The 23,617-nt window shown below is 37.2% G+C and overlaps 1 protein-coding gene across 6 annotated transcripts in view; it reads left to right on the forward strand.

Moving 5' to 3' along the window:
- IPP (intracisternal A particle-promoted polypeptide) overlaps positions 1 to 23,617 on the forward strand; it is a 43,503-nt gene that overhangs the window by 8,490 nt on the left and 11,396 nt on the right. For 3 of the 6 annotated variants that reach the window (XM_019449465.2, XM_019449466.2, XM_019449464.2), the window contains exons 3-8: positions 660 to 1,091; positions 7,354 to 7,509; positions 9,186 to 9,353; positions 15,249 to 15,386; positions 15,952 to 16,074; positions 18,668 to 18,888. In XM_019449465.2, coding sequence (XP_019305010.1) covers positions 660 to 1,091; positions 7,354 to 7,509; positions 9,186 to 9,353; positions 15,249 to 15,386; positions 15,952 to 16,074; positions 18,668 to 18,888 — 1,238 coding nt within the window. The remainder of the gene's footprint in view (positions 1 to 659; positions 1,092 to 7,353; positions 7,510 to 9,185; positions 9,354 to 15,248; positions 15,387 to 15,951; positions 16,075 to 18,667; positions 18,889 to 23,617) is intronic. The other 3 variants (XM_019449469.2, XM_019449468.2, XM_019449471.2) reach the window with 3 other exon arrangements.

Consider the following 23,617-nt stretch of genomic DNA (forward strand, 5'->3'; position numbering starts at 1 on the left):
ACTCACCCCAGTGCCTTAGTAAATGTTAGATGCATTATGTTAAACAGCCTTATGTTAAAAGCATGGACTTTGATAGCAATCCTTACCCTCAATCACTTGATCATGTGACTTGGTGACAAATTATTTAAAGCTTTTGATTCTGTTTTGATAGAAAAAGAAAAAAATAATATCTATTATATGGGGTTGTGGTGACAGTTAAATGAATGTCTAAAACAATTAATGTGTCTATCCATTGTAAGTGTTCCATAAATGTTAATTATCATCATTTAGTTTTCTGCTCTTTCTACAAATCCTTTGTTGCCTTTTTTTTAAATTACTTTAAAAAATTTATTTTTAAGGTTTATTTATTTTTGAGAGAGAGAGAGAGAGAGAGTGAGAAAGAGTGCGAGCAGGGAAGGGGCAGAGAGAGAGGGAGGTACAGAATCCGAAGCAGGCTCCAGGCTCTGAGCTGCTATGAGACCATGACCTGAGCTGAAGTCAGATGCTTACCCAACTGAGCCACCCAGGCACCCTGTTGCTTTTTACTTAGCATCTATCAACTCTGCAAACACTAAGCTATCAGTTAATATATTAAATTATATTAAATAAATAATGCTTTTTGACCATAAGTCAAATGTTTGTTTTATTTTTTTGGTTAATTTGTCTCCCTACTTCCCTAGGTATAGTGAACATAGGCGTGAATAATGTCCAGGAGTTGATTGTTGCAGCAGACATGCTACAGTTGACTGAAGTTGTTAATCTTTGCTGTGAATTTCTGAAAGGACAAATTGATCCACTGAACTGCATTGGGATCTTTCAGTTCTCTGAGCAAATTGCCTGCCATGATCTTTTGGAATTCACAGAAAACTACATTCATGTCCATTTCTTGGAGGTTCACAGTGGGGAAGAGTTCCTGGCACTTACAAAAGATCAACTGATCAAAATTTTGCGAAGCGAAGAGCTTAGTATTGAGGATGAATATCAGGTCTTCTTAGCTGCAATGCAATGGATTCTGAAGGATCTGGGAAAAAGAAGAAAATATGTGGTGGAAGTGCTAGAACCAATTCGATTCCCTTTATTACCTCCTCAGAGGCTTTTAAAGTATATTGAAGGTAATTTTTTTGTTGCTTGTCAAATGAGTCAATATCCAGTGGCTTTTTCTGTTGAAATGTGATAATGTTTTCATTTTTCAGTCCAACAGCAGACATTTATTGAATGATTACTATATGCAAGATACAACTTTTGTGTTTTGTGGATAGTGGTATTCAGTATTTGTAGCCATTATTTTAATCAAACCTTTACATACCTTTCTTGAGATTAAATACTAAGGGAGATTAGAGGTATAAATAAAATCAGTGACAGAGCTAAAATACCACTGCTGTTTTTGGTAATACTGATTATATTTCAGTGTAAGATAAATTCAGCAAAACCTGTCATTTGAGGAGAATGCATATGCTAAAAACAAAACCCAAACTCAATAAATCCTGTAAGTCTTCTCTTTATAAAATTAATTTTATATTCACTCATGGGTGGCTCAGTCAATTAATTGTCCGACTCTTGATTTTGGTTCAGGTCATGGTCTCATGGTTGTGGGATTGAGCCCTGAGTTGGGCTCCCTGTGGAACCTGCCTGGGATTCTGTCTCCCATTCTCTACCCCTCCCCTGCTTATGCTCTCTCTCTCTCTCTAAGTAAATAAATAAACATTTAAAAAAATAATAAAAATGAATTTTATATTGATACAGTATCATAGCTTCTAAGTAGCCTTTGAATTATCTTTAGGTATGAAACTTTGAAAATACTTTTCATCATAGTATAAAATAGTTTAAATTGTTGTATTAGAAGAATGATAGTATGTATTTAAATTATTCATTAATTAAGATTTTATTTTTAAGTACTCTCTACACCCAATGTGGAGCTTGAGCCCACAACCTTAGTATTAAAAGTTACCTGCCCACTGACTGAACCAGCCAGGCACCCCATATTTAAATTTATTTATTTATTTATTTATTTATTTATTTATTTATTTATTTATTAATGTTTGTTTATTTTTGAAAGAGTACAAGTGGGGGACAGGCAGAGAAGGAGACAGAGGATCCAAAGTGGACTTGGCACTGAGAGTGGAGAGCCTAATGTAGGACTCAACTCAAAAACCGTGACCTGAGCCACCCAGGCATCCTAAATTTATTTTTAAAAACTACCTTAGACCTTCAGAATACAAGCTGGTGCAGCCACTCTGGAAAACAGTATGGAGGTTCCTCAAAAAACTAAAAATAGAACTACCCTATGACCCAGCAATTGCACTACTAGGCATTTATCCAAGGGATACAGATGTGCTGTTTCGAAGGGACACATGCACCTCCATGTTTATAGCAGCACTATGAACAATAGCCAAAGTATGGAAAGAGCCCAAATGTCCACTGATGGATGAATGGATAAAAAGGTGGTATGTTTATATAATGGAGTATTACTTGGCAATCAAAAAGAATGAAATCTTGTCATTTGCAACTACGTGGATGGAACTGAAGGGTATTATCCTAAGTGAAATTAGAGAAAGACAAAAATCATATGACTTCACTCCTATGAGGACTTTAAGAGACAAAACAGATGAACATAGGGAAGGGAAACAAAAATAATATAAAAGCAGGGAGGGGGACAAAACAGAAGAGATTCATAAATATGGAGAACAAACTGAGGGTTACTGGAGGGGTTGTGGGAGGGGGGGATGGGCTAAATGAGTAAAGGACATTAAGGAATCTACTCCTGAAATCATTGTTGCACTATATGCTAACTAATTTGGATGTAAATTAAAAAAAAAAAAAATTAATTCAAAAAAAAAAAAACAACACCTACCTTAGACCTGGTTTTAAGATTTTAAGCTCTTACCCTTGTTGTGCATTGAAACTTTAGGATATGACTGAGTTACAAATGAGCTTCTTTTTTTTTTTTTTTTTTTAATTTTTTTAACATTTATTCATTTTTGAGAGACAGGGAGAGACAGAGCCTGAGCAGGGAAGGGGCAGAGAGAGGGAGACACAGAATCTGAAGCAGGCTCCAGGCTCTGTCTGAGCTGTCAGCACAGAGCCTGATGCAGGGCTTGAACTTATGAACTGCAAGATCATGACCTGAGTGCAAGTTGGATGCTCAACTGACTGAGCCACCCAGGCACCCCGCAAATGAGCTTCTTATGAATTAAATACACCGCTAGCATTAAAGGTATAATTCTGTGAAAAAATTATATTTAATATGGGGGTGCCCGGCTGGCTCAGTCGGTTAGGCCTGTGACCTGATTTCAGCTCAGGTCATAATCTCAAGGCTCATGAGTTTGAGCCCTGCATCAGACTCCCCACTGACAGTGCAGAGGAACCTGCTTGGGATTCTCTCTCCCTCTCCCTCTCTCTCCCCCTCCCCATTTGTGCTCTCTCAAAATAAATAAGTAAACTTAAAAAAAAGAAAAAAATTATACTTAATGTGGATTTTTAGTTTTTTTCTACTCTTAACATTGTTAACAGAATTTTGTAGGTTTTTCTGAATGTTATCTTTTATTAATACACATATATTACTCAATCAGTTCTCATTATTCACAGTCATTATGCTCTGTAAAGTTGCCACAAACTTTGAATTGGCAGATACTGAAACATTGTTCCTAGGGGAAATACTGGGTAAGTTCTTACTCTGGTCGCAATATTTTTGCCAGATGATCAATACATAACCTTGTTTTATGTGTGTGTCTATCAGAAGCACCTTATTTAATTTATATACTTGATTCATTAATGTTGAACTCATGGCCAACAGCACTATAACTCATGCCTGAATGAAACCTATCCAATACATGTATTAATTCCATAAGGTATATCACAGGCTTCCTGCAATTAGGAACACTAGACAGCACTTCAAAAGTAGGCGTGGGGAAAAAAAAAAAAAAAAAAAAAGTAGGCGTGGGGTCATTTTTAACAATGAAGTCAACAAAGCACAAAAATGTGAAAAGCATGGCACTAAAGAGACCGTGAAAAGGACATTTGTTTATAGTATGAGAGCTGAAATAAGAGGCAAAGCATCACCTTGTTCAGTTCTCACCTGGAAACATGCATGTCAGGTGATTCATACTTTTTGCCACTCTGTGGCATATCTGTGAATGACTAGAAAAGCTCTGTGAGTTTTAATTTGGGTTATAAATGCATTTTAGTGAGTACATGTATTCCCAAATAAGGAGTCCACAAATAATGAAGACTGACTGTATTTAAATGCTAAAAAAGAAAAGAGAAATTATCCAGACACATTTCTGTGGAATCATGAGAATTTAGGAATAGGGCAAAAGCTTTCCCCTGCTCTCTCTCTCTCTCTCAAATATTTAAAAAAGAGAGGGGGCCGCTTGGGTGGCTCAGTCACTTAAGCATCCAATCTTGGTTTCAGCTCAGGTCATGATCCCCCAGTTCATGGGTTCAAGCCCTGCATCAGACTCAACGCTGAGAGTGCAGAGCCTGGTTGGGATTCTCTCTCTCTTTCTCTCTCTCTCTAGCTCTCTACTTTAAAAAAAAAAAAAAAAAAGGAAAGAAAAGAATGAAGTTCTTTTGGGGCACCTGTGTGGCTCAGTCAGTTAAGTGTCTGACTTCTGCTCAGGTCATGATCTCATGGTTTGTGAGTTTGAGCCCCGTGTCGGGCTCTTTGCTGACAGCCCAGAGCCTGGGGCCTGACTTGGATTCTGTGTGTCCCTCTCTGTCTGTCCCTCCCCTGCTCGTACTCTGTCATGCTTTCTCTCAAAAATAAATAAAAACAGGGGCGCCTGGGTGGCTCAGTCGGTTAAGCGTCCAACTTTGGCTCAGGTCGTAATCTCGCGGTCCGTGAGTTCGAGCCCCGCGTCGGGCTCTGTGCTGACAGCTCAGAGCCTGGAGCCTGCTTCTGATTCTGTGTCTCCCTCTCTCTCTGACCCTCCCCCCATTCATGCTCTGTCTCTCTCTGTCTCAAAAATAAATAAACGTTAATAAATAAATAAATAAATACATTTAAAAAAAAAAAGGGCTGGACTCTCAACCAACTGAGCCACCCAGGTACCCCAAGCTTTTTTTTTTTTTAAATAGGGTCTCTATATTTTTTTTAATGTTTACTTATTTTGAGAGAGAGAGAGAGACAGAGAGACAGTATGCATGTGGGGGAGGGGCAGAGAGAGGGTGAGAGAGAGAATCCCAAGCAGGCTCCGCACTGTCAGTGCAGAGCCTGAGGCAGGGCTTGATCCCACGAACTGTGGGATTATAACCTGAGCCAAAGTGAAGAGTCAGATGCTTAACCAACCAGATGCTTAGCCACCCCAATTAGGCACCCCAATGGGATCTATATTCTTAAGTAATTCTATCCTATGAAGCATTTATGGCAAGTCTGTTTCTGTTTTTGGCTAATGTTTTCTTCCAGACTGAATTCTTCAATCTCCTTCTTTTCTTTTTCCTGGGATATATTTTATTTATTTAGTTTTTAATTTTTATTTTATTTTTTAATATAATGTTTCTTTTTGAGAGAGAGTAAGAGAGAGAGAGACAGAGTATGAGCAGGGTAGGGGCAGAGAGAGAGGGAGACACAGAATCCAAGTCAGGCTCCAGGCTGTGAGCTGTCAGCACAGAGCCTGATGCAGGACTCCAACTCACAAACCACGAGATCATGACTTGAGCCGAAGTTGGATGCTTAACAGACTGAGCCACCCAGGTGCCCCTCCTGGGATATATTTTAATAGTTGAATTGTTATTTCTTGATCTATTGCTCAACATGAGATCTATGCATAACATGAGAAACTTTGTTTAAACCAGTTTAGCTCTGATAATGTAAGAGTTAATTCTCCTTGACACCTTTTTTGCCTACTAATGTAACTACTTTGTTTCTTACATCTAAAATTTGAGGACTGTGTTGTATTTTGGCTACTTCTTTCTATTGAGAACTGTGTTGTATTTTGGCCACTTCTTTCTAACCAAAGGTATGATGGTGGTAGAAGAACAGAGATCTGCTAAGGCTTAGATATTTGATTAAGGACCTGGGCTCTGAGCTCTCTCTCAAATCCAATTATTGATCTTGTGTCAGGGCTTACTTAACCCAGGTAAGGATGTGTCTTACTAGTGTGGACTTTAGCTGGTACTGTGCTCTGTTAGATGGCAAGCTCTGGTGATTCTACATTTACTGAAGGCCCTATAAAGGATTTCTTTTTTTTTTTTTTTTTAACGTTTTATTATTAATTTTTGAGAGAGAGAGAATGTGAGCCATGGATATGCAGAGAGAGAGGGGGGCATAGCATCCAAAGAGGGCTCTGTGCTGACAGCAGAGAGCCCAATGAGGGGCTTGAACTTATGAACTATGAGATCATGACCTGGGCCCAAGTTGGATGCTCAACAGACCAAGCCACCCAGGCGCCCAAAGGATTTCTTTTCTTTTCTTTTCTTTTCTTTTTTTTTTAATGTTTTATTATTTATTTTTGAGAGAGACAGACAGAGCACGAATGGGGGAGGGACATAGAGAGAAGGAAACACAGAATCCAAAGCAGGCTCCAGGCTCTCAGCTGTCAGCACAGAGCCCAGTGCCCAAAAGATCATGGCCTGAGCCAAAGTCAGAGGCTTAACCAACTGATCCACCCAGGTGCCCCCCAAAGGATTTCTTTTAATGTTTTTTTCTTTGACTTCTCAGTTCTGCTTTATACCTGCTCATTCTACCTTTCCAAATTATTAGGCATTAGTGAGAATTCTCAAGATTTCCTTAGTTGACCTTGTTTCCTCAATATTGCTTCTAGGCTTCAAGGCTTGGAGATAGTCCCTTGCTGGCATATTTGGTGCCTTTATGCAAATTAGAAAATAGTGCCCTTTCACAGGGCAAGATCTTAGAGCTTGCCAAGTGGGACACCGGTTGACTTTTATCCCCACTTCACCTCAGCTAAGGATCCTTGTGCAGGAACAATCCACCCAATCATGCTCAAAGTCTTTTTGAGGAGATGGACCTCGTTCCACTAGAATCTTTTGTTTCTTGCTTTGACTATCATTTTTAAAAGTATATAACAATTTTATATCTTTTTGTTTTTAAGTTGTAAATGTAGGTATTGGGCTATTTTATTTTTCCATTTTGTTGGATAATTGTGATCCTGTTTCACTTTGCCATCTTTGGAAATCCTAATGCATGTGTTTTCAAATTAGATATAATGAAGCATATTGTTAAAAACAATCTGATTTAGGGAAAGTATATTCTTTAGTAATAATGAGAAAAATAAAATTTGTATTGTAGGAAACAAGCACCATTGCTTGATGATGAGTTTTTATTTTTTGGTATTTGTATTTTATCTTTATAAGAACACGTTTTTTGAATATTATTTAAAAGTTGATTGAAACATTATCTTGTTAAACTTGCTTTAGGAGTGTCCGATTTCAATCTTCGTGTTGCGTTGCAAACACTTTTGAAAGAGTACTGTGAGGTGTGCAAATCTTCCAAAGAGAACAAATTTTGTAATTTTCTGCAGACATCTAAGGTTCGACCTCGGAAGAAAGCAAGAAAGTACCTGTATGCAGTAGGTGAGAACCTTTAAAAAAGTGATGCAAATAATCTCTTTTTAGGATTAAAATCTTTCAATATTTTGTTATTTTACACATCAGAATATGCAGGTGTATCAAATAGGCATATTTAATTTCACATATAGACTACAGATTAAGGAATTGTGTAGTATAGTGGATACACCTAAGAATAAATAGCTGCTCATTTGACATCTATTATTCTGTGATCTCAATTGTTGGGTTCTTGGATTGCTCAATTATTGTCAAATAACTGACTTAAATACTACTTTAAAAGTTAAAAATGTGAATTCTAGTGAAAAATAAGGAAAATTTCAAAATTTTTGACTCTTCATGGTATTTTAGATGATTAGGGATTATAGGAACCAGTGGTCTCTAAAGTGTGAGTATACAGGATAATTCACAGTATCAGATGAACATATTAAAACCTCTTTTTTATTTTAAAAAGCATTAAACCTTATTAATATGTGACATATAGAGACAGATTGTCCAGATTTATATACATAATATTTTATATTCACTTTGTAATATGATTTATAATTTGTATGTAATTAGATGTATAATATCATATATGCTATAATATATAAATATATAATTTTTGAATGCATGCTAAAGATTTTTTACTGATGGGATGTGTAGTTAAACAAGGGTTTCAACTCACTTTTTTTTTAAAATTTTTTTAATGTTTATTTATTTTTGAGACAGAGAGAGACAGAGTATGAATGGGGGAATGTCAGAGAGAGAGGTAGACACAGAATCCGAAGCAGGCTCCAGGCTCTGAGCACAGGCTCTGAGCCTCAGCTCAGAGCCCGATGTGGGGCTCAAACCCACAGACTGTGAGATCATGACCTGAGCCAAAGTCGGACGCTCAACCGACTGAGCCACCCAGGCACCCCTCAACTCACTTTTTTTTAAGTGTATTTATTTTGAGAGAGAGAGAGAAAGCAGGGCAGAGAAAGAGGGAGAGAGAGAATCCCAAGCAGGTTCCACACTGTCAGTATGCAGAGCCTGATGTGGGGCTCAGACTCATGAACTGTGAGATTGTGACCTGAACCAAAATCAAGAGTCAGTTCTTTGACTGAGCCACCCAGGCACCACTCAACTCACTATTTTTAATTGAAAAAAATGTTAATAGAAGTCATGATGAAAATTCCTAACTAGACAGATAACCAGCTCCTTTTATGTTTTATCTGACATTCTATTAGAACCAAAACCAGGTGGTAGAACACCGTAGTTGACTTCATTGCATTTAAGCCATAATCTTTCAGGACTTGGTGCATTTAAGAATAATATATGTAGGGGCGCCTGGGTGGCGCAGTCAGTTAAGCGTCCGACTTCAGCCAGGTCACGATCTCGCGGTCCGCGAGTTCGAGCCCCGCGTCAGGCTCTGGGCTGATGGCTCGGAGCCTGGAGCCTGTTTCCGATTCTGTGTCTCCCTCTCTCTCTGCCCCTCCCCCGTTCATGCTCTGTCTCTCTCTGTCCCAAAAATAAGTAAAAAACGTTGAAAAAAAAAAAATTAAAAAAAAATAAAAAAAATAAAAAAAAAAAAAGAATAATATATGTATATATGGCAGGCTTTAAAGCACTTATTCCTTGCTATCAAATAGTTAATTACTTAATGTCTGTCATTTGCATATTTAAATAAAGGATTTGCTGTGTATCTCCTTTCCTTCGTTCAGGTGGATATACTCGGTTGCAGGGGGGTCGTTGGAGTGATAGCAGAGCCCTCAGCTGTGTAGAACGTTTTGACACCTTTAGCCAGTACTGGACCACTGTGTCTTCACTTCATCAGGCTCGATGTGGGCTGGGAGTAGCAGTTCTGGGAGGGATGGTTTACGCTATTGGAGGTAATAATGAAAATGTCTTCTTTCTGTTATTAGTCTCTAGCCATAAGTTGGCTGTATATATGCCTTATGTATATTGTTAGGTACTATGGGGTATACACAGATATGATTGTGTTCCATAAATATTTAATGAATAAATGAATGGAAGAAAGAAAAAGGAAACACAAGATATTGAATGTTTCAGCCCAGAGGGATACTGTGATTTATCACGAGGCAGAATATTTAGTTTGGTTTTAATGAAAAGTTGTTTATAAAATGTGGCAACAGGGGCGCCTAGGTGGCTCAGTCGGTTAAGTGGCCGACTTCGGCTCAGGTCATGATCTCATGGTCTGTGAGTTCGAGCCCCGCGTCAGGCTCTGTGCTGACAGCTCAGAGCCTGGAGCCTGTTTCAGATTCTGTGTCTCCCTCTCTCTCTGCCCTTCCCCTGTTCATGCTCTGTCTCTCTCTGTCTCAAAAATAAATAAATGTTAAAAAAAATTTTTTTTAGATAAATAAAATAAAATGTGGCACCAAAATTTAGATCAGTGTTTGTGATAAAAATTGTTTTAATTTTGAAATTTAATTTCATATATTGGAAGCTGCATTACAAATCTTTTTTTTTTAGATTGGTCTTTTTAAATTTCTATTTATTTATTCATTCATTTATTTATAAAACATTTATTTATTTTTGAGAGAGAGAGGGTGGGGATAGTAGAGGACAGAGAGAGAGAGAGAGAGAGAGAGAGAGAGAGAGAATTGCAAGCAGGATATACGCTTTCAGCAGAGAACCCGAAGTGGGGCTTGAACCCACTAACCGTGAGATCATGACCTGAGCTGACACCAAGAGTTGGATGCTTAACTGACTGAACCACCCAGGTGTCCCTCAAGTTTTTAGTGAAATACCAGTTAGTTAACATACAGTGTAATATTAGTTTCTGGTATAGGATTTATTGATTTAATCCTTACATACCACACTTAGTGCCCATCACAACAAATGCCCTCCTCAATACCCATCATCCATTTAACCCATCCCCCCACCCACCTCCCATTTGGTAACCATCAGTTTGTTCTCTATAGTGAATACAAATAATTTTTAATTAACCAAATTACCTGGAAGTGGGATTTATAAAAACTAAGTCATCTGGACATTGGGATATATGTCTTGATTGAAATCACTGTGTTTTCTAAAACTATTATTATGAATTATAAAATGATTAATAAAATTAAATAAAACAGGTTTCGGGGTGCCTGGATGGCTCAGTCAGTTAAGTGTCCAACTCTTGATTTCAGCTCTGGTAATCTCACAGTTTGTGAGATCGAGTCCTGCTTCAGGCTCTGCACTGACAGCACAGAGCCTGCTTGTGATTCTCTCTCTCCCTCTTTCTCTGCCTCTCCTCTGCTCTCACTCTCCAAATAAATATATAAACATTTTTTTAAAAAAGGCAAATGTTGTTTCCCATCAGAGGAGGAATCTAAAGAGAAATAAATGCTAACACTTTTAGATCAATATTTACTTCTGGCTAATTTGTCTTTATAGCAACAAGCCTAGGTACGTCATCTCCAATCCTTAGAGCTAGTCTTTATGCTTTATTTCTACAGATTAGTCTAAAACACAAAAAGTTGTATACTGAAAATTTTGTTATTTTTAACTATGATACTGTCAGGTTAAAATGAGAGAGATACAGGGTGTCTGGGTGGCTCAGTTGGTTAAGTGTCCAACTTCAGGTCATGATCTCACAGTTTGTGAGTTCAATCCCCACATCTGACTCTGTGCTGATGGTGCAGAGCCTGCTTAGGATTCTCTCTCTCTCTCTCTCTCTCTCTCTCTCTCTCTGCTCCTTCCCCCCCCCCCCCCCCCCCCCCCGCTCATGTACGCGCACGCTCTCTCTCTCAAAATAAATAAGTAAACTTTTAAAAAGGTTTAAAAAATAAAAATAAATAAAATGAGAGAGATGTAGAGAATATTTGATTTTTTACTTGTCTTTTGGAGGGAACACAACTGTCCCTTAAAAACAGTTCATTAAATCAATAAATGCCATGGTGGATCCAAAAATCCCGACAAAGAAATAAAAGTTTTAAGCAGTAACTTTCTGTCAGCATAAAGACCGTTATTACATGTAATCTTTGACTAGAACTCTAACAGCTCTTTTTATATACATTTTGGTGATTGTGGATAGTTTCATTGCATGAACTCTTCTGTTTAACCGAGAGTCACAGTGTCCTAGGTGACACTTGCATATATTTGTGTCCCTTCTTGTGATTCCACAGAAATACTTATGGGTACCTTTCAAAAATGCTGTGACTTCACTAATTTATTTTTTACTTATTTATTTATTTGTTTATTATTTTTTTAAGTATGTTCCACACCCAACGTGGGGCTTGAACTCACGACTCTGAGATCAAGGGCCGCATGTTCTACCAACTTGAGTCAGCCGGGTGTCCCAACTTGGCCCACTATTATTAATGCTAACAACATTGCTGGGGCACCTGGCTGGCCCAGTTTGTTAAGCAACCAACTTCGGCTCAGGTCACGATCTCCCAGTCGGTAAGTTCAAGCCCTGCTTGGGGCTCTGTGCTGATAGCTCAGAGCCTGCAGCCTGCTTCAGATTCTGTGTCTCCCTCTGTCTTTGCCCCTCCCCTACTCATACTCTGTCTCTCTCTCTCAAAAATAAACATTAAAAAAATGTTTTAATACTATCAACATTGTCATCTTAAGATATTTTGTAATATATAATTTTTTTAAGTTTTTATTTACTCATTTATTTTGAGAGAGACAGAGTCCAAGCGAGCAGGGAGGGGCAGAGAGAGAGGGAAACAGAATCCCAAGAAGGCTCCGCACTGTCCGTGCAGAGCCCTGATGTGGGACTCAACCTCATGAAATCATGAGATTATGACCTGAGCTGAAATCAAGAATTGGACATTTAACTGACTGAGCCACCCAAGCGCCCCCGTAATATGTAATTTTAAAGTAATGTTTATCATTAAAGCACTTCAGGTTTGTGGAAGAAAATTTGGCTGAAATTGAAGCATATGAAAAAATAAAAATCACACATACTCTAATCATGCCACCCAGAGATAATCAGAATATTTGGTTTATTCTAGATATATACATATCTGGCTTAATATTCTAAATATTATTTGTAAAAATTAAGATGTAACTTACATACCATAAAAGCCACCATTTGAAGTATACAGTTCAGTGATTTTTAGCATATTCACAAAGTTGTGCAACCATTATCACTAATTCCAAACATTTTTATCACCGCAAAAAGCTGTTCTTATTATTTAGAAAGATTTTTATATCAGTCCAGAGAATTATTTACGAGCCATGTTCCCAGACTCCAGTCAAGGGTCAATCTGGCAAGCAGGACTTTCTAAGGATGGGCAGTCTCAGGCCTGCTGTGCTGATTCTTTTCTGCACAGTAGTTTTGTAGCATTCAGGATTCTAGGCCCTCCTAAAGTTATATGTGCTGCAAATACCTTTTGCTACTCTACTCCTTTATCTTTCACTCTCCTTATGGTAGCTTTTTTTCTTTATGATATCTTTTGATAAACAGATGGTTTTCATTTTAATGTAGCCAACTCCAACTCTATTATTTTTTCCCCTTTATGGTTAATGTTTCTTGTATTTTTTATTTTTAAATGTTTATTTTTTGAGAGAGGGAGGAGGTGCAGAGAGAGAGGGAGACAGAGGATCTGAAGCAGGCTCCATGCTGACAGCAGAGAGCCCACGGCGGGGCTTAAATTCATGAACTGTGAGATCATGACCTGAGCCGAAGTTGAGTTAACCAGCTGAGCCACCCAGACACCTCTCTTGTATCTTTGTAGAGAAATCCTCCCCTACTCCAAAGTCATAAGGTTATATATACCTTTATTGTTTCTTAAATTTTTAGTTATGTCATTTACATGTATATCTGTAATGCACCTGGAACTGAGTTTTTATAGACAGTATGAGTAGCCAACCAGTTTCATTTTTTCCCTTATATATATAATCAATTATTCCAGCATAAAAGGCTTTTGTTTCCCCACTGCTGTGCAGTGCAAACTCTTTCACATATCAAGTAATTATACATGTGTGTATCTGTTTCTAGAATTTCATTTCTGTTCTGTTTTGACTTTCTGTGTATCCCTATCTTAATTACTATAGCTCTATTTTAAGTCTTATAAGTTTATCTGACAGGACAGTTTCTTTCATTATTCTCGTGTGGGAGTGCTTGGCTATTCTAGGCCCTTTGTACTTCCATATAAATTTTAGTATCAGTTCCTCAAATCTGTTTGTTTGTTTTTTTGTCAATTCTGTTTTTAAAAATAATGTATGATTCCACTTATATGAGGTACTTAGAGTAGTCAAAATAATAAAAGATGGAAAGTATAATGGTGTGCCTGGGGCTAGGGAAGTGGAGAATGGGGAGTTGTTTTTTTTAATGTTTATTTATTTTTGAGAGAGAGAGAGCATGAGTGGGGGAGGGTCAAAGGGAGAGGGGGACACAGAATCCCAGGCAGGCTCCAGGCTTCAAACTATCAGCACAGAGCCTGATGTGGGGCTTGAACCCACAGACCTTGCAATCATGACCTGGGCCTAAGTCAGCCGCTAAGCCTACTGAGGCACCCAAGCGCCCCAGGGAGTTATTGTTTAAATCAGGATAGTGTTTCAGTTTTACAAGATCTAAAGAATTATAGGGATGGATGGTGGTGATGGCTGCACAAAAATGTGAATGTGTTTCACATCACTGAACTCTACACTTAAAAATGGTTAAGATGGTAAATTTTATGTTACTTGTATTTTAGTACAGTAAAAAAGAAAGCGTGTTTCAAATTGGGATCACATTAAATCTACAAATCAGTTTGGGGATAATCATCTTTACGTTGACTCTTCTAATTCATGAATGTGATATCTCTTCATTTACTTAGGTATTCCTTAATTTAAAATTTTATCTAGGGGCACCTAGTGCAGTTGGTTAAGCATCGGACTCTTGATTTTGGCTCAGGTCATGATCTCACAGTTCGTGAGTTTGAGCCCCACATTGGTCTCTGTGCTGACAGCACGGAGGCTGCTTGGGATTCTCTCTTCTTCTCTCTCTGCCCCTCCTCACCTCGCATGAGCTCTTACTTTCTCTCTCAAAAATAAATAAATGTTAAAAAAATAAAATTCTATTTAAATGAAGTGTATAAATTTTATCTGTAGACGTCTTGTACAATCTTTGATTAGATTTAATTCTAGGTATAGTATTTTTTAAAATTCTATTTTAAGTGGTATCTTTTTAGAAATTTTGGGGCACCTGGGTGGCTCAGTCGGTTAAGCGTCTGACTTCAGCTCGGGTCATGCTCTCATGGTTTGTGAGTTCGAGCCCCGCATCAGGCTCTGTGCTGCCAGCTCAGAGTTTGGAGCCTGCTTAAGATTCTGTGTCTCCCGCTCTCTCTGCCCCTCCCCTGCTCACACTCTGTCTCCACCTCTCAAAAATAAACAAACATTGAAAAAAATTACAAAAAAAAAAAAAAGAAGAAATTTTATTTTCTGTTTGTTGCTAGATAAGGATTGAATTAAAACTCAAATTGTACCAGAGCTAGCTATCCAAACTAATGCATGAAAAAATATAGAAGTGTTAAAATATAAATTTCATCCTCAATAATTACATGGATTATTTGGGTGGTAGAATTGGAAATAGATAATAGGGAAATTATGCCTTTGTTTCATTAAGTGGACTTTAATAAATGAAAGTGCTATTGATTTATAATAACACTAGGCAAATGAATTTTATTGTTTTTATTTTTTTCTGGGCAAATGAATTTTAATGAATAGTAAAAAATCAGACAATAGTTGAATCTCTGATAACATGAATACTACTGAGTGTTGTATTATGGTTCTAGGCTATTAGCATTACTAAACCTTCTGATATGTGTTTCTTTTATTGAACTCAGGTGAGAAGGATTCAATGATTTTTGACTGTACTGAATGCTATGATCCGGTTACTAAACAGTGGACAACTGTAGCTTCAATGAATCACCCCCGCTGTGGCTTGGGAGTGTGTGTGTGTTATGGGGCTATCTATGCTTTGGGTAATTATGCTGTTCAGTTCAGTTTAAGGATATCTAGTATTATTTTAATTTTTAGATTCTGATTACATTAGAAATTTTCCTTCCCGCCTATAAGAAACTTATGCCTTTTCAGCTTTATAAATAATTTTTATTTTCAAAATTGAATTATGTAGAGAATATTGTCAAGTATAGAGCTCTTAGAAGGAGAGGGGGATAAAGTATAGATGAGATAGATGTCCAGTGGAGCATTTTAAATCTTCACATTTTAAATTTGGGCAACCATTCTGAATATGCAGAAGTTGTTTTAAAAGGTAGTTTTGTAAAGTACCATATTTCTTAAGCAATATGGGTTTGTTTTTGTTTTGTTTTTTAAATGTCTAATGGAAACTAAGCAGAGAGTTAAGATCCGTATAGTCAGATTCTAACTTCTCATATGATCTTGGACAAATCATTGATAATGTGATAATCATTCACAATGTAAATCTGCTCCATATGATAATCATTCACAATATAAAGTTGTTTGCTAAGGTGTTTTTCATAAATAAGACTCCTTTATCCAGAAATAACATTTTCTATTTGGTTACAGGTGGATGGGTTGGAGCTGAGATAGGGAACACCATTGAACGATTTGATCCTGATGAAAATAAATGGGAAGTAGTTGGCAACATGGCTATGTCACGCTACTACTTTGGGTGTTGTGAAATGCAAGGTAATTGCTTTCTAAAAACTTTTTCCTGAAGAAATATTTTTGAAAAAAAGAAACTTGAGGCTTTATTTTCACAAGAGTATATTTTATGTCTGTTAATATTGAATGGTTGACACTAACAGTATTGAAGTTTTGCTTTTAAATGTTTTATATGTTTTAACCTCTTAGGTCCTTATTTCTGTATTGCCAAAATAATCATTTTTTCCAAAATAAACAAAACTAGAATTAAAAATTACAGATAGGCACAAATACCTAACTAGCAAAATAAACCTTTGAACCTTCATCTTTGTCATTTTCTCTCCCATGCAGTCCTTAGTATTTCTAAGTAGGAAGAGGATATAAAAAATGATCTTCACTGTCTCTTTTGGCTTTTTCAGTGTTTTCTCACAGGGCACACTGTGATTCAATCCATACAGAATATAATGTTATGACAGATTTGAAAAATGTTGTACTGCATATTAAAATGGTACACAAACATATTTTAATTGTCTACTATATCCTGAGAAGTAGTTGGTAAGCACTCCAGATTCTTTGTCCAGAGTTGGAGAGCAGATTTATATGTACCTGTAGAGTAATGAGCAGTCTGCTCATTGTTACGATAACTCAACCAGCTGTTCCCAGCTCAAGTTCTTTCTGTTTTGTGAGTACCTTCTCAGACTTTCACTAGCATTTAGATGTTCAGATTACATGGTACAGACTATATTGTGTAATATTATAGTGTTCTCTAATTGTTTTGTATTTATTACTTTCATTTTCCCATGCAAATCAGGTGTTCTGAGACTAAGTTTCCAGTGTGGAGGTAGGGGGAAGTTTCCCTCCTACTAACAAGTGGTTTTCAGAACACCAACTGGGTGTTGGAGAATTCACCTCACTTCTAACACTATGTACCCATACCTGGAGATAGCCTCAAATTCCACAGATTGAAGGCTCAGTCCTATAAGACACTCATCCTTACCAGGCTCTTACCTGTGCTTCTGATGGACTGGCTATAGATTGGATGTTCTAACTTCTTTTTGGGTTCAATTAATTTGCTAGAGCAGCTCACAGAACTCAGAGGAAATGTCACTTACTACTAAAAGGATATAACTCAGGAATAGCTAGGTGGAAGAGATGCATAGGGGATGTTATGGGGAAGGGGTGCGGAACTTTCATGCCTTCTCCAGGTGTGCCAGTGTACTCACATCTCCATATGTTACCAACCCAGAAGCTCTACAAATCCTGTCCTTTTGGATTTAAAAAAAAATTTTTTTTAATGTTTATTTATTTTTGAGAGAGAGAGAGGCAGAGCACGGCCAGGGGAAGGGCATAGAGAGAGGGAGACACAGGATCTGAAGCAGGCTCCAGGCTCAGCACAGAGCCCAATGCAGGACTCAGTCCAGGGCTCAAACTCAAAGCCGCAAAATCATGACCTGAGCCGAAGTCAGGCGCTTAACCAACTGAGCCACCCAGGTGCCCCATGTCCTTTTGGATTTTTATGGAGCCTTCCTTCATTACATAGGCATGAGTGATTAATCATTGGCCATTGGTGATTGATTCAACCTCTAGAACCTCTCCTCTCCCCAGAAGGTCAGGGCGTGAGACTGAAAGTTCCAAAACTCAAATCACAAGGTTTGCTCCTTTAGCAACCAGTCCCCATCCTTAAGTACTTTCCGAAAGTTACCTTATTAACATAACAAAAGACACCCTTATCACTCTTAACAGTTCGGAAATTCTAAGGGTTCAGGTTGCTGTGAGCTAGGGACTGTGGATGAAGACCAAATATAGATGAGAAATATATATTTGGCCATCTTATAAACCACAGTGTTGCACCTTTGAAAACTACGGAGTTAGAGAGGCATCTTGGAGATTATTCCAACCCCTTTATAGAGGAGCAAGCTAGAGATCAGGAAGGTTGTGTGTTCTTTTTCATAGCCCGTTACTGGCAAAGTTGGAGCTAGAACCCACATTCATTGACATTTAGCACACATTTCTTAAAATGCCATTCTTTATAACATATAGCTCCTCACTTTAGAATATGGGAAACAATGCTAGGCATTCAAAAATAATTGTAGATTGTCAGGACCATTAGTTTCAAATCAAATTTAATCAGAAACTCACTGTGAATTACATTCTCTTGTACTCTGGTGATTGATCCTGATACCTTAATCTAGCCATATAACTATTATAATTTGAATTCACTTCTCTGTGTCCATTTGAGCAACAGGTAGGCTGTCACAAACAAGGCTATGTCATTCCCAGTTTAAGTGCCTGGCATTTTTTTTTAGGGGGAAAAAAATCCCTCTCCCTTTTTTACCTTATGGTAGCAGTGGTTCTGGAACTTGAGATCATCAGGCAGACAATAAGATGAGAAAACCTTGTTTGACAGATTGTTTTGTTACAGCATTGTAAGTTCGTTGAAACTATAAATGCCACTTTATACCTCTAAATCTTTGTAACATGCTTACGTGTGAGCTATGATATACTAGACAGAAGTCAATTTTCTCTCTTAAAAGGCTATTGTGAGCTCTATGTTAAATATAGCATCAGCATAGCAGACATATTACTGTTTATAATGTTTATATTCTATTTCTTGTAAAATTTTCTATTCTGTTTCCAGGTTTAATTTACGTAATTGGGGGCATCAGCAATGAAGGAATAGAGCTTCGTTCTTTTGAAGTATATGATCCACTTTCTAAGCGTTGGTCTCCACTTCCTCCAATGGGAACCAGGAGAGCATATCTTGGAGTGGCTGCACTTAATGATTGTATCTATTCTGTTGGAGGATGGAATGAGACACAAGATGCTCTTCATACTGTAGAAAAATATTCCTTCGAAGAGGTAGGGTGGATGATTTCAGTGTTTAATATCCTATTATTTTTTTAGTGTCTATAAGATCTGTAGTGATATGCACTTTTTCATTCATGATATTGATCATCTGTAGGTTTTTTTTTTATTTTCAAAGAACCAACTTTGGTATCATAGATTTTTTTTTTTCTATTGATTGCCCATCTTCTATTTCATTGATTTCTGTTTCTATTTTTTTCTTGTTTTTTTTTTTTTTTTTTTTGGTTTAATTTGCACGTTTTTCTAGATTCTTTAAGTAGAAGCTTAAATGATTGATTTTAGACTTTCCTTTTTTTATATTGTAAATGTTTAAAACTATATTTTCAAGTCCTGCTTTAAGTGGCTCCCACACATTTTGATATGTTGTATTTTAATTAGCACTTATCTTGAAATACCTTCTAATTTCCCTGGCAATTTTTTTTTGACCAGTGAATTGTTAGAAGTATGTTATTTGATTTCCAAATACTTGGCAATTTTCCAGATCTTTGTGTTACTGATTTCTAATTTAATTCCATTATGATCAGAGAGCATACTTTATATGATTTCTGTCTTGGTAAATGTTTTGTGTCCACCTGAAAGGAATTTGTATTCTACTCTTTAGTGTTCTATAAATGTCAATTAAGTCAAGTTGGTTAGTGTTATTCGAGTCTTCCCTAGTCTTTTCTTTTCAACTTGTCCAATTGTTTTGTCAACTATTAAGAAAGAAGTATTGAAATCTCCAAGTGTAATTATGGATTTGTCTGTTTCTCCTTTCATTTCTGTCAGGTTTTACCTCAAATGTAGGAGTCAAGGGCAGGCCGCCCTAAAATGTACCACTTTGGCATATTATTTTATTTACTTATTTAAAAAAAAAAAATTTTTTTTTAACGTTTATTTATTTTTGAGACAGAGAGAGACAGAGCATGAACAGGGGAGGGGCAGAGAGAGAGGGAGACACAGAATCTGAAACGGGCTCCAGGCTCTGAGCTGTCAGCACAGAGCCCGACGCGGGGCTCGAACTCACGGACTGTGAGATCATGACCTGAGCCGAAGTCGGCTGCTCAACTGACTGAGCCACCCAGGCGCCCCTGGCATATTATTTTAAATAAAAGTTACTTATGAGACCACTTGTGCAAGAAGGATATTCAGACCCTCCTCTCTCCCCCTAAAAGCAGGAAATAAATCTCTCACTTGAAAGGTACCTTTCCTGTACCAGGAAATAAAGAGGTATCACCAGAGATGGGAAATATAGAGCCAAGAAGGGTGTATAAGCAGCCCTTATTATTTTTGTTTTTACTAGTTTACTATCAGGGGGCTCCTGGGTGGCTCAGTCAGTTGAACATCTGACTTCAGCTCAGGTCATGATCTTACGGTTCATGAGTTCGAGCCCCACATCGGGATGTCAGCACAGGGCCTGCTTTGGATCTCCTGTCCCCCTGTCTCTCTGCCCCTCCCCAACTTGTTCTCTCCCTCTGCCCCTGTCTCTCTCTCTCTCAAAATTAAATAAACATTTAAAAAAAAAAAAAACCTAATTTACTGTGAGAACCCAAATTCTTTTTACAATTCCTTACTAATTGAAGCTCCAAAAGTTAATTTTACTTTGTCCTGTCAATTCCCCACAGATTTATTCTCTCTTTGTTTAAAACGTATAAAAACCACCTGCCTTTGTCACTTTTTTAGGTCTCAATTACATTATTGGGCCTTTGTGTGCAAGTAATAAAACTTTTTTTCTCTTGTTAATCTGTCTCATGTAAATTTAATTCTTAGTCCAGCTGGAAGACCTTAAGGGTAAAGGAAGAATTTTCCCTTCCCTGCACATATTTTGAATCTCTGTTATTAAGTGTGTACAGGTTGGGATTATTATGTCTTCTTGATGAAATTGATCCTTTCATAGTCATGAAATATTTGTTTTTATCTTTGGTATTATATTTTGTTCTGAAGTCTACTTTGTCTGATATTAATATAATCATTGATGTGGCCAAGCTATCTTTTGACTATTATTTGCATGGTACATCTTTTTCTTTCCTTCTACTTTAAATCTATCTATATCTTTACAAGTTGCATCTCTTGTAAGGTAACATACAGTTGTAGTCTCTTTTTTTATTTATTTTTTAAGTTTATTTACTTAGAGAGCAAGCAGGGGAGGGGCAGAGAGAGAAGGAGAGAGAGAATCCCAAGCAGGTTCCTTACTGTTAGCACAGAGCCCAGTGCGGGGCTCAAACTCCCAAACTGTGAGATCTATGACCTGAGCCAAAACCAAGAGTCAGATGCTTAACCAACTAAGTCACCCAGGTGACCCAGTTGTAGTCTCTTTTTAATCCAGTTTGACAGTTTCTTGCCTTTCAAACGGAGTCTTTAGAGTTTTTACTATTTATATGTAATGTAATTACAAATATGATTGGTTTCTAGACTCCTGTTTTGCTGTTTTTCTATTTCTACAATTCTTTCTTTCATTTTTCCCCCCTCTTTTCTGTCTTTATGTCAATTGTTTTAGTATTCTATTTGATCTCTTTTATTGTCCAATTAACTATAACTCTTCACCTTTTTCTTAGTGGTTATTGTAGTGTTTATATTATGTATTATACATATTTATACTATATATATATATGTATATATATATATATATATGTATGTATGATCAAGGCTACCTTTGCATAATATCATACCACTTTCTTTTTTTTTTTTAAACCACTTCTTTTTTGTTTTAACTTTTTTTTAAATGTTTATTGATCTTTGAGAGAGACAGAGTGCGAGCTGGGGAGGGACAGAGAGAGAGAGGGAGACACAGAATCTGAAGCAGGCTCCAGGCTCTGAGCTGTCAGCACAGAGACTGACATGAGTTTGGAACTCATGAACCATGAGATCATGACCTGAGCTGAAGTTGGATGCTAAACAAACTGAGCCACCCAGGCACCCCTAAAAGTTTTTTTTAATTCGAGTATAGTTGACACCCCAAACCACTTCACTTTGAATGTCAGAAACTTACAAAAATATACTTTCATTTTCCCATTTTCCATTCTTTGTGCTTTTGTTATACATTTTACTTCTATATATGTTGTAAACCCCATAATACCTTTTGTTATATTTGCTTTAAAAAGTTATATTTAACATAAAATTTTATTTTATTTTATTTATTTATTTTTTAATATATGAAATTTATTGTCAAATTGGTTTCCATACAACACCCAGTGCTCATCCCAAAAGGTGCCCTCCTCAATACCCATCACCCACCCTCCCCTCCCTCCCACCCCCCATCAACCCTCAGTTTGTTCTCAGTTTTTAACAGTCTCTTATGCTTTGGCTCTCTCCCACTCTAACCTCTTTTTTTTTTTTTTTTTCCCTTCCCCTCCCCCATGGGTTTCTGTTAAGTTTCTCAGGATCCACATAAGAGTGAAACCATATGGTATCTGTCTTTCTCTGTATGGCTTATTTCACTTAGCATCACACTCTCCAGTTCCGTCCACGTTGCTACAAAAGGCCATATTTCATTCTTTCTCATTGCCACGTAGTATTCCATTGTGTATATAAACCACAATTTCTTTATCCATTCATCAGTTGATGGACATTTAGGCTCTTTCCATAATTTGGCTATTGTTGAGAGTGCTGCTATAAACATTGGGGTACAAGTGCCCCTATGCATCAGTACTCCTGTATCCCTTGGATAAATTCCTAGCAGTGCTATTGCTGGGTCATAGGGTAGGTCTATTTTTAATTTTCTGAGGAACCTCCACACTGCTTTCCAGAGCGGCTGCACCAATTTGCATTCCCACCAACAGTGCAAGAGGTTAACATAAAATTTTAATGTGAAAGTCTTTTATAATTATGTATATATTTATCATTCCTAGTTTTATTCTTTTCTATAGAACTAAGTTTTCATCTCGTAACATTTTCTATTAGCATGAAGAACTAACTTCTCCTTAATATTTCTTTTAGTGTTGGTCTGCTGGCGTTGATTCACTCTCAGTGTTCATTTTCTGAACGGTTTTCTTTTGCCTTCATTTTTTGAAAGATATATATATTTTTCTTTTTTTAATGTTTATTTTTGAGAAAGAGGGAGACAGAGCACGAGCAGCAGAGGGACAGAGAAAGAGGGAGACACAGAATCTGAAGCAGGCTCCAGGCTCCGAGGTGTCAGCACAGACCCCCATGTGGGGCTGGAACTCACAAGCCATGAGATCATGACCTGAGTCAGACGCTCAACTGACTGAGCCACCCAGGTGCTCCAAAAGATATTTTACTGAGCACAGAATTTTATGGGTTTTTTTTCCCCCATTGCTTAAAAGGCATTATCTTCTTGCACTGTTTCTGATGGGAAGTCAGTAGTCATTCTTATCCTTGTTCCCTTGTACGTGTCTTTTTTTTCTTTGGAGGCTTTTACAATTTTCTCTTTATCATAGGTTTCCAATATTTGATTATGGTGTGTCCTGTTGGGGTTTTGTGTTTAACCTGCTTGGAATTCACTGAACCCCTTGAATTTGTAGAATTATAGCTTTCATCAAATTAAATGGTTTCAGCCATATTTCCTTAGATTTTCTTAGATTTTCTGAGACTCCAATAACATGCCCAGGTCCTACAGGTTACTGAGATTCTGTTAATTTTTCCGCATCTTTTCTCTCTGTGCTTCCGTTTTGTTTTCTGTTTTTTGTTTTGTTTTTTTGCTATACAGCTTCACTGAGGCATACTTGATAAAAATTGTATAGATTTAAGGTGTATAATTTGATGTTTTGATATACATTATGAAATG

The sequence above is a fragment of the Panthera pardus genome, unplaced genomic scaffold (genome assembly GCF_024362965.1).
Source record: "Panthera pardus isolate Hobbes unplaced genomic scaffold, ASM2436296v1 HiC_scaffold_11, whole genome shotgun sequence".
NCBI lineage: Eukaryota > Metazoa > Chordata > Mammalia > Carnivora > Felidae > Panthera > Panthera pardus.